The sequence below is a fragment of the Rhipicephalus microplus genome, chromosome 10, assembly GCF_043290135.1.
Source record: "Rhipicephalus microplus isolate Deutch F79 chromosome 10, USDA_Rmic, whole genome shotgun sequence".
Classification (NCBI taxonomy): Eukaryota; Metazoa; Arthropoda; class Arachnida; order Ixodida; family Ixodidae; genus Rhipicephalus; species Rhipicephalus microplus.
The window spans coordinates 4156278-4168440 of NC_134709.1; the positions used below are offsets into that span (position 1 = coordinate 4156278).

General features: G+C 45.3%; 1 protein-coding gene across 10 annotated transcripts in view; it reads left to right on the forward strand.

Annotated features, from left to right (window-relative positions):
• The window catches only part of LOC119181108 (excitatory amino acid transporter 5-like), a 135533-nt gene that overhangs the window by 76582 nt on the left and 46788 nt on the right, over positions 1-12163 (forward strand). For 4 of the 10 annotated variants that reach the window (XM_075874906.1, XM_075874909.1, XM_075874908.1 and 1 more), the window contains 2 exons: positions 6368-6562; positions 8147-10302. The exons of 2 other annotated variants lie outside the window; for them this stretch is intronic. In XM_075874906.1, coding sequence (XP_075731021.1) covers positions 6368-6562; positions 8147-8465 — 514 coding nt within the window. In that variant the 3' untranslated portion in view covers positions 8466-10302. Of the gene's footprint in view, positions 1-6367; positions 6563-8146; positions 10303-10992; positions 11802-12163 lie in introns of those variants that run through there. 4 more of the 10 variants (XM_075874907.1, XR_012886432.1, XM_075874911.1 and 1 more) reach the window with 4 other exon arrangements.

A 12163-nucleotide genomic window follows, 5' to 3' on the forward strand; every position in this document is an offset into this window, starting at 1 on the left:
GGAGGTTTAGGAGTTTGCCACGAAGTTGAGGGAAGTTGTAATAGAGCCTATGGAACAAGCACAGCCTTACAATCTTACGTCAGAATGATAAGGACTCGAGTCCCAGAAATGACATTATGGCACTGATGCTTTGATCTCGGCTGTACCTGGAAGAGATGAATCTGGCCGTACAGTTCTGTATAGATTCCAAAACGTTAGTGAGGTATGCTTGATGAGGGCTTCAAATAGCTGAGGCATATTCAAGCTTACTCCGTATAAATGTTTCATACGCCAGTTTTCGGGTGGCTGAGGGACACAAGGAGAGAGAACGTCTGATGTAACTAAGTGATTTAGTAGTATCGGCAGCTAATTTTGTGATGTGATCATATCATGTCAACTTGTTATTTATTGTGAGACCAGGTTAACGATATGATTCGACTGAGGACAAAGCTATCGAGTTTAGGGAGTACGTGTAGCTACTGTTTGAGCGCTTACGGAATATCTGCATCACTTTGCATTTCGAGATGTTGAGTTTCATTAATGAATTGGAATACCAGGTTTCGATTAGATCCAGATCATTTTGTTTGATATAATGGTCACTATGGTGTGCGATGCTACGATAAAGAACACAGGTGTCTGCAAAAAGTCGAATAGGAGGTGAAATGCCGTTAAGAAGGTCGTTTGTGAAGATGAGAAAGAGCATCTCCTTCAAAAGCTTCACGACGCCTCAACTTCAGAGTACTTAGGCTTAACCCAAATCTACGACCGCGTTCGACGACCGTTTTTTAAATGCGAATGCATTTCTTAGTCGTGGCATGTCAGGCGTCTGTTGGTGTTCTCGCACCAGCAGGTGTTATCTCTCCGCTCTCACTTTGTTTCCCATAGTAAGAGGTGCTGGCGTGCATGCTTATCCTCGCCCCTAGCAAACGGAACAGGTGGTACGGGCAAAGTAGCGAATAATGAGTGGAGAGGAGGAACACGCTTTGGCGTGTGAGGGCGCTTGCATCGCTCGAGCTCTAAGGTCCCATGATAAAACAAGTTTCCAAGGTTGCGTCACTCATTGTTCTCGAGCCGTCTTTCTCACTCTCTCGCTTACCGCTCCTTTTCTCTGCTATCTGCGTCTGTAATTGATGCATTCCTTGCATGTGATCTTGCAAATGGCTAGTGGTGTTATTTATTATTATGCAAATGATTCAAAACGAGTATGCACGCGCATATGGCTACAGCCGGATTCTCACTGTGACTGAAGACGAAATCATAGCCAGGACATGAACTGAAAAGGAGGAGCGTTTCAGTGTGCGCCAAGTCGACCAGTTGACCAAGATAGTTTTGCGGTGCTCATTCAATGCAACATCCACATTTTTAGCAATGCTGCGTTGCCATAAAACAACTGAAAATGGTTTCAGTCTCTTCAACTTAACTCGTGCTATCCGAGATGAAGCACACCGTGAAGTGTAGCTATGAAGCATTCCACGCGAATACTTTCGTGGAACTCCGTCGACGTACATCTTCACGGATCTGCGAAGTGAGCTTATTTGTCGCTTTTTATTGAAACGCAAGGCGCGCATCTAATGCGCATCTAGTGCATGACAGTTGGTACAAATACTTGTGCATATGTACGTTTACAGAGCAGCTGGAGGGTGTAATCAACGTACCTTCAGAAGCGTTTCACGCTTGATCAGTTGACCTGAACGCGGCATAAAGGAGTTGAAATGCGCAACTTTGGGGCACCTCACCAGTAGAACTCTCACTTTTCAGGAAGTTCGGCGCATCACACCAGAATCACCTGGCATCACAATTGTCAAATTGGGCACATTTAAAAAAAAACCGTCATCGCAGTGCTGCTAGTCAAGTGTCTGTACCAGTCTGGCTGTGGTGTTTCCTTGCATGCGCACAATCTGGCTGTCATCACGCGCCACAACGTCACACCTTGTGGTCACTGAGAGGATCCAGCAAGAAGCGCGTTCGCTGTGTCACAGCACGAACAAAACAGATTCGAAGAACTAGACTAGTTATAACTGGACGAACTACGATGTACGACGCCAGAGGCCATGGCTAGTGATGTAAAATATAGAACTGCACAATGTTGCCAGTTGAGTAAAGCAATTCCCGCTTGCTCTTGTGTTGTACTGTTTATGTTCATAAAGGTAACCATTTATTCTACAAGTCATTTTGCTCTATTTTGTTTAATTTACATCTATTCACCGTAGCAATCGAACCCAAGCATTCGCTTTTTGATCAAAGTTTTGAACCTTCTAAGGGGCGCCCCAGGAACATAGTCGAGGAGGAAAGGGAAAGGTGTCACTACCTTGGTAACTTGTTTCATCTAGGGGCCTCAGGGAGCTCGGTAGAGCTTCCTCGTGTGTGTAGGAGAGGGTAGGCACACTGCTCCACCGCTCCTTCTTTCGCTATTCGCTCTCTATCCTTCCTGCAACCCACTTTCCCATCCGCTCACTCCTATGTATATACTACAAATGGAGTGAAGCGCACGCCTCACTCTTAAGCGCTCGCTGGCTGATGAATTTGTAAACAAGTGGTTATGGTACGAATCCTCGTCTAGTCATTAATTTACATCATTAAATTACTACGCTGTGTACTCTCGGCGCAAGAAATGCATTCGCGTTTCCTCATGATTATGTTCAGGGAGATGGGGGCAATTTTTCCGGAAAGGCTCTTATCGACTAAGTTGCGGCTTGCGACCTCTGCCAGTGCCGAAGGAAACCTACGACACCCCCTGCCGGTCACCTCCAGCCTATCCAAGTCCCAGCAGAGCCACACTCTTAAAAAAAGTTTGTAAGAAGCAAAATGTTAGTAATAGTACCTTCTTTTGTCATTACTAATCTTTTACCACCATTTTACTACCCACGTTTGCAAAGGCTTGAGGGTTGCAATGGTTACTACGTTTTGCGCACTGTCAGTAACTTTTTGTCGTGCGCATATTTAATGAAATTCTTAAACAAACCTTAAAGGTTATTACTACGAGCGTCTAATAACCTATTTATTAGCACGGGGATGCATTCAAGTTCTTTGACACAATATATGTAGACTTACTACCCAATACTATGTCTTGTATATGAGGCCGTGTTGAGGCAGTATTATTCAGAATAGACATAATTAATTGTTTTTCTTAATATGCATGATTGAAAATCCTACACTACGTTACCTCTCTCATCTATAAAAAAATAATATGCTTTACAAATAAAGGCGCCTAAATTATACATCCTACAGCATAGCCGCCCACCGGCACCAGCTGCAGTTAGGGCTATAAATACTCCTGGAACCGCTCACGAACTGTACTTCTCGCGTGGACTTGTGTAAGTGTGCTATTCTCCTTTATGGCATTATGTGCATAATTACTAAGTGATATATCAAAATGTTGATGCCCGGGAATATGACTGTTTTAAAACAGGTGATTCGTGAGGCAAAATGATCGCGTCTAGTAAATTTTTTTTGCTAGCAATCATTACTACCTACGTAAGTAACCATTACTAACTGTGTTAGTAACAGGGAAGGTAGTAACGTTTACTAACCTCTCCATTACTAACTTCACTTACTAACCGGTTAGTAATATATGTGACAAGTACTTAGTAAACCGAACTTATTAAGTACACAATCTTTTTTCTTTAAGAGTGCACTTCATCAAGTGGTATTGGATTTGTTTGGTCCTTTTTCAACTTCAACAACTGAAAATAAATGGATTGCAGTAGCTAGAGATTATGCCATTCAGTGCACTATCAACCGAGCGCTACCGACCATTTGTGCGACCGATGTTGCTGATTTTCTACGATGTGACGTTATTCTTCAGCATGGCGCTCCTTTTCACCTACTCACAGACCGTGGGTGCTGCTAACTCTCTCGGGTGCTCGATGACCCACTGCGATTGTGTGCTACTCGTCACAACTTAAGCACGTGTTATCATTCTCAGATCAACGGGCTGACCGAATGCCTCAACCGCACACTGACAGACCCACTTTTTATGTACACTTCCGACGACCACATCGATTGAGACATTGCCCTCCCATTCGTCAACTTTGCCTATAATTCATTGCGCCACAAAACTGCCGGCCATTCACCCTTTCAACTTCTGTTTGGGCGTGATGCTTCAAGAAGGAGCTTCTATTTGCTTCGAGCGAGAAGCTTCTATTGTGATATGTCGGGCTTTACCAAGTAGTGTGCCAGGTGACACCTAGTCACCTACGAGATTTCTCCAACAACCAAATAATCGAACTCATCGACTCTCAGAACTGACATAGTACTTCTTTCTTGCCTGAAGGCCTCCGAAAGTGACACGCCGGCCCTTTTAGACATAACTCGCACTGAGACGGTGCTTTACAGGCCGAGGTAATAGCACGGGTGTGGAAATACCTCTCCGGCAGAACCGCTGAAATGACACCCAACGGAAGAAGACAACGAAGTTGTTGTTGTGGGGCTCAGTCTGAATTTTCCTGTTGACTGGCAATCTGCGCACCCTGTGCACTGTGATCCGGCTCTGGTATCGACTCACGACTCCTAAATAAATGCTCTCTATAACAATATTTACACCTGTACTGATAATCCTAATCTCATTTAGTCGGGAATCACACTTCCATGTATTGCAAGAGTCAGCTAAATTGGTTCTTTTTCTTTTTCCTTTATATTTCGCAGATGCTGCATGCCCTGTCATTTATGCAGCACTTAGTTTGGCCTATGTAGACCTTTCCGCTGTGAAGTGCATAAACAAACAGCTTGTCATGGCAAATAACGACAAAATGTACCTGATACTTTGTCGTCAGCGTGAGGTGGCACAAAATTATGGCTCGTCTCACCATTTATTTGTTGCTAGACACGAACAGCTAGCGTGTGTTCGGATTGAAGCGGTGGTCGCGTCTGTATAGACACTGCCATGTTGATTTGTAACCGCAGTTACTAGTCGTCACTGACACATCATTTAAAGACATATGCCATAAATGTAAAGTAGAATAATTATTATGCATCGATATGGCATTACATGAATAAACTTATCTATGTGGCGTTAGAGGTGTCAAACAAGCACAAATGTCTCAGTCCTACCAACAAAGGTAATTATTTATATATATATATATATATATATATATATATATATATATATATATATATATATATATATATGCTTCGCTGCACAAGCGTCTAACTTGGTTACACCCTCAGGTGTAATAGTGCTGAACATAGAGTTTCCTACCATTATATACCTAGAGGAAACTCTGGCGCTGCGACCGTTAAGCCACCTTACTCTTCAAAAAAAGAGTAAAAACAAAGTCACAACTGCCTGCCTCTTTAAGTGGCAGCTGTTGTGGGAATTGAGGCGAGCCTTTCCGTGGGCTTTGCCGCCTTTTTCTGCATTCTGATGTCCCGACATGACTCCCCTTTTCTATGGTCTGTCGCGCTGGGGTAGCAGGAAGCAACGTTTAGTCCCTCTCACCTGGTAGCAGATGTCCATTGTAGCGCCGTGCGCGGAGCTCCAGGGGACGTTTTGTGTGTACGCGTTGGGAGTGAGTCAGATTTCTCTGGGACAGCTGAGGCTGAGCTCGCATTTTTTTTCCGTCCGGCAGCTGCTATTGTTTTGGGCTCGTCGTACTTGGCCAACGGCGCCTTGCGGCCACGGTGAACGCTCACCTTTTGTTGCCCTTTGTGATGCTGCGGTGTCCTAGTGCGTGGCCAGAGAACACCGACCCATATCTCTCCAAAGCCAATGCGAGTGCATTTTTGCCTCGCTCGAGCGACCGGGCCGTTTTGTCCCGGTGTTCCCGTGAATCACTGTTGCCCACGGAGACGTGCTCGCGACACCCTGTGTAGTACTTCTCGCTCGTGGCGTGGATAAGCCCATTTGCTTTCCCGCCGAGCCTTTTCCAAAGTGTTGCGACCTTGAGCAGTACCGTGTTCACGCCACGGCGACGGTTAACGTGGGCCCTGCGGCTCGCCTAGACCGGACCTACGCTAGTGGCAGTAACTCTTCGGGATACGTGTACACTACACCATTGACCACTTTTTTCCTAAGGGGAGTCACAATACTTTGGTCGACGCTCTCTGAAGGATGGATCGTGCTTGCAGCTTCGAAAGCACTTGTGACTTTGTTGTTTTTTTTGTGGTGTTTGTTTTGGATAACAGAATGGACCGTTGTGAACCTCGTGAGCCTGAAAAGCTAAAGTTGCTAAAGTGGAACTGCTGAACATTTGCTGAACTTCGTCTTGCAACAATGCAGTTGCAGCACAACGGGTCCTGAAGAACGAAGTTTAGAACAAATCCGTGCATCATTTCCATGCTGGCTGAAACACCATGCGTCGCCGCCTCCACAGACTTTTTCCCTCTATCGTACTAAGCACTAGCGGTGAGATGGTTGACCGTGACGTCGAAGCAGCTGTCTTTTTTGCAGCTCGGCGACGGCGCCAACGCTGATTATGTCGATGGAGCAGGGACTTAGGATGGACCCTCCGCTAGCCCGTTTCCTGGCGCCCGTCGGTGCCACGATGAACATGGACGGCACCGCCATCTACTTCATTGTCACTGTGCTCTTCTTTGCGCAAAAGAACAACATCGCGTTCACCTTCGGAGAACATCTTGTCGTCGGGTAACTATGGTGGTCAACTGTTTTTATGGTGAAAAAATAGCGCACGGCGTTAGACAATGTGAAGCAAAAAAGGGTACAAGCACATTGTAATTATTGAACTTTTATTGAAAAATAACATAAAAAGAAATTGAAGGACACTGCTAATTCCAAAGCGTGTTAGTTGAAAGCCTGTTATGCTTCGCCTAAAGGCTGTTTCACATGCCGTGATTGCAGTGAAGAAAATCGTTCCGTTCGCTCCATTCGCTCTGTTCACAACCGCTGCTAATGGTGGTTTTGTTTCACACAGACTGAAAGTGCTCCACTATTTTCGCTTTGTGGCTGGAGCGGCGAGTTCTTGCTACGATTCTTTGAGGTAGGCACGAATGTAATATAATAATCTGTGCTTTATGATCTAATCAAGTTTCCATAAATGGCAATGAAGGAATAACCTAATTGTTTCATCATATAAGAACATTTTCTAATTTAAGTTCATTTTAAAATGCAGAGCATCGGCCATTAACAAAACAAGCACGTCGAACCAATTTAGACGGATTGGACGGCCCGGCCTTATTTCGATGGGTCCCGACGAAAAATCACTTCACAGCTGAAATTTCCAACATACTGGTAGCTCACCACAAATCGCCGTGGCGTGAGCAAACTGCCTTTTTTTTTTTCGCTGCGAGCAAATTCGCAGTCTGAAAATTGCTACATTTTGTGTCATGTGAAATGGCCTTAAAATGCATACGCAGACCTTCAGCACTGATGTTCTCTACAGCGAAAGCTGTGTATGACTAGGAGAAATGAAAAGCCATTCAGCATTGGTGTCACGAGCAGTTTCCACCGGCTGTGCTATCAGTTACGTCACTCTCAGCATTGTACCCAAGCATATGTATGCATTGTTACTGCATGTAGTGCGTGGGCAGTATAGCCGCTGGTCATTAAGAGTAACTGATTGGATTTTAAGAGAAGGCAGAGGCATAAGAGAGAGAAGGAAAATTAGTGGGCAGATGAGATTAGAAAATATTACGTGGTTGTAGAGGGCGCAGGACTGGCTTGATTGACACAACATGGAAGAAGCCTTTGCCCTGCAGTGGGCGTAGTTAGAATTATTATTATTATTATTATTATTATTATTATTATTATTATTATTATTATTATTATTATTATTATTATTATTATTATTATTATTAAGGTTACCGCTCCATCAAGCTTCCCCTCTCTAATGAAGGTATACTTTGGGCCGTGGGTAAAAGAGTAATGGCCACTATGACAGGGCGGGTCACCCTGACTCTGGTAGGGGGCAGTCCCCTCGTGTCCCTTTCGAGGGTGCCAATGCTGTGAGGTGCAGGCATATAGCACTCTATCGTGCGCTCGAACTTCGAAATATCTCTGAAATATGTTTAAGCCCCTATCACTTTTTATATTTTACATGTACTTGCATGTTCACAAGAATCGACCTCACATAGTATATTTTGCCCACGATAAGGAGGTTCATGCGTGTGTCGAGGCCTTGATAATGTATCAAATACTCAAATAGATAGTATCCAGTGGCTTTCATAATGGCATCGGCACTGCGAGAGTTTATTGTTAAGGAAGCTTTTGCAGGTTGATGTGCTGTCTGGCCACCCTGAATACAAGCCCGTCGCCTCAGGCCGGCCGTGTGGTATTGGTGTACCTGATGACCTCCCTCGGGATTCCGCTAGACGGCATTGGCATACTCCTCTACACGGACTGGATTATGTGTGTATTGCAACGGCCACTCGATACAAATACGATGATGACAGTTTTGACCTCGTTGGCGCTAGTAGACGCCCATCCACGCGCCTTAAGGCTGACCTCATGCGCGCGTTGCAGCCAGTCAGTGCATGGCTTTTTGAAGCGGCGCCGCGCCCTCTTCCTATGGAGAAAAAAATTGGTTCTTTGATGTGGGGGGTTTAACTTCCCAAAACCACCATTTGATCCTTAGAGACGCCGTAGTGGAGGGCTTCGGAAATTTCACCCACCTGGGGTTATTCACGTGCACCCGAATCTGAGTGCACGGGCCTACAGCATTTTTGCCTCCATTGAAAACGCATCCTTCACAGCCTGGATTAGATCCCGCGATTTGCGGGTTAGTAGCCGAGTACCTTAACCACTAGACTACCGCGACGTGGCTATAGAAAAAGAAAGTGCGCTGCTACACAAAGCTGAGCTTTCCTCTCTCTCCGTAGGGAGAGGACGGGGTGCCGCACCAAAAAGCGAAGCGCAGACAGGCTGCAACATGTACGTGTGGTCAGGCCTTTAAGAACAAGGCGAAAACAAACAACAAGGGTTTGGAACCTTCTCAAGGCACTGTATCTAGCTATATATGAGATGCCAAGGAGCCATTGCATTTTCGGCTGTCTTTAAACAACAAGAATTCATGTCAGCGTCGATGACCACGCTTATAAGTATCGAATGGTGTTAAAAATCTATATAAAATATCTTTCATTTAGAAGAAAAAAAACGCATAGAGGGGAATGTTGATTACTTGGTCGCCAATAATATTTTCCAAGTTTTTGAGCATCCTCAAGAAACCTGAAACGCATGGGCACTCTACTTTTCATCAAACAATTCTAACGCGACCTGTCTTGTGGCTCCATAGCGGCAATTCTTTCAACTGGGCAGCTCCCGCCACTCTTGGGGCATGCAACAGGCCGCACCCCCTTTCACAGCGAACGCTGTTCTGAGATCACAACTTGGGGCACGCGCAGTTGTCCTGCACCACTGCCGGTGTCCATAACCACATTGCGCGAAATTAGAAAAACATCCTAGCACCAATGACACAGGGGGGCTCGAACCCGGGTCCACTGAGTGCAGGTGCAGTATTCTACCACTGAGCTGTCTGTGTTTGTGACTTGTTGGGAACCTTGCCTTAGGCAGGCTTGATGTCGGGATCGCAATCGCGTTAATACGACTTATAAAGCGTTTTGAAACAGCAAAAGAACAACCAGTCGTCACACAATGTGAATAGCGTAATGAGTGTAATGGGCCACACTGCTGTCCAATGCTCCAACCCATTACAAAAGCTTGTTCTTGTTTCCCTATTAACTGTGGCGCATATCGACTTCATCCATAATTCCTCATCGTGGTCAGCCACTTTTTGAACAATTGGCACAAAATTCCTTGCAAGCGTTTAGCGAATACCAAGTTTGTCAGAAAAATGACGAAAAATAGCATAGCGAATGCCGGTCTACTACCCAATAAATTTATTATTAATGCCCTAGTGAATATCAAGCAAATGTGCTTGCAGTAGTTACACAAAGAGTGTTTTGAAAAGGCTCTGAAAGGCCACTCTTTTCTAGGTTTCGCCGTGACTGTGCTGTGGCTTCGACGCAGGCCTGGCACTTTTCAATGGCCGTGTTACTTCAACAGAGAAGTTAAAATGTGCAAATAGTGAATTTTCAAATAGAATTTGATACAAATTGAATAGCGATAACACCAATTCGAACAGTGTTCAAATAATTTTTGCATGTGGATTATAATATGTGGAATATCACATCCCAAAACCACCATGTGATTATAAAGGACGCCGTAGTGGATGGTTCCGAAAATACAACCATCTGGTATTCTTTAACGCGCATTGACATCACACAGTACGTGAGCTTCTAGCATTTTTCCTTCATAAAAATGAGACTGCCGCGACCGGGATCGAACCCAGGTCAGCACTGACCAACCGTGGTGGACTTTCGTACAGAGAGGCACCCATTCTTCAAGCAGCTCCAGCCGGTAAATGTAGCAATTTTAAAAACAGGCCCAGAATTCCACATTTTATTTTTTATTTATTACGGTACATTACAGAGCCCTCAAAAGGTTTTGTGTAAGGAAGTAGCTACAGAATATACGTTGAGCAACACTCTTGTGCCATGTCTGCGACGCAGGTAGCGCAGAAGATGCAAGGTTTAAAGTCACTTTAGCAATGTCACGGTTGCAGCACCGCTACCGGGGACAGGTGGCGAAACACACTCGGAAACTCTCCCATCGCTATTGCGACGGGTGAGGAGCCTGTAAGAAAAGAAGCGCGCACAGGTGCTGTCTAGTCCAGAATTACTGTATGCTACCTTTTATACAGCAACTCTAGTCTAGCCTGGCCTTGCATTGACCACGATGATCAGAGTGGTGCTAGGGAGGTCGTGCCACCAGCGACGTGACAACACACGTTCCCCGAGCTGTCACTCGCTGCGGCCGTGTGACGCTGCGATGTGACGACGAAAATACCTGCTTGGTTTGATGATCGCCAGCCATGCGATGCGGCGGTGCGATGCGGCGGTGCGATGCGGCGGTGCGATGCGATGAAATGTCACAAGTCTGGCTGCCGTATCACCACGCCGCATGCCACATCGAATGCGAAATCACACCGTCTGTCTTGTGCTCAACTGTCGCTGCTTGCATCAGTGACGTATTGCATTGCCACGAGTGGTATGTTGATGCAGGAATCGTCTTTCTACGGCTGTGAACGTGCTGGGTGACGCCGTGGTCGCCAGTGGGACACAGGAGTTGTGCAGGGCCACTCTGCCGACCGGCCATGACCAAGAATGACTGCCTTATGGCACGCAGTATACGAGACAAGATACCATCTCTTGAGACAGTGTTGTGAACTTTTAGTTTGGTCAGCTGTTAGTGTTCATGTGGGGTTTGCTTGCGCAGCGCAATTTTTCAGTTTCATTTTAAAAAAGTTGCAAGTGGGTGCTTGTTGTTTTAAGCTGTATTTTCATCCGTTTTGCGAACGAAAAATTAGCATCCCGGTGTTTACAGCCACTTTGTTTCAGTGCGTATCTTGACGAATGTTCTCATGAATAATCATACCGCTTTTATTAGCTTGCGGACTCCAATAATCGGCAGCTATGCTCTGTAAGGTTCTTCGCTCTGCGCTAATAAATAAAGCACCGATTGATTGAGTTCACAATAAAGGAGGCGTCTCCTGTTTTCGTCATCACTGACTTCTGGCCACTCAGTTAAGGCAAGCTCAAATTGCTGTCTCGGCAAATGTAAAAATGGAGAACACTTCATAAGGTAAAGTTCTGCTCAAAGTCGATTTGTATTTACCTGTTTTTGGTGGCGCACATGCAGATTTGTTTTAACTAGTAGTGCTTTGTCGTAGAGAAACACATTTGTGTGAAATTAGGCTAGCCGCACAACCAACTACAGTGGGTGCAAGTGTCAGATGAATACGTGATGAAGAGAAAGGAAGATACAAATAGGTAGAAAGTAGAGGGTAAAAAAGTCACAGCTTTGCTGCAAAGGCGAAGCATTGAACGCGATAGCAACAAATTAGAAGGTCATGCGCAGCATTGAAAGCAGATCGAAACGAGCCCCATGTTTCTTATGCACAAATAATGCAGGAAACGTACTCACAGATACAGATTAACACGAATAAGCGTCTCAGTTGTTACTTCGCTGTGTCTGAAAAGCGTGCTATTTTCGCAAACAGAGACTGTGCAACGATTGAAATGACCTTTGTGCGCCTGGTAACTACAACAGAATCGTTCCAGTGAAAGTCAAAGGCCAGCCAAGACGTACGATCCTCTCTACTGTGAGATAAGGGCGCGCGACTGAGCATCCACCTCCTCCTTTCCACGGGGCAAAGTGTGCATGCGATATGAG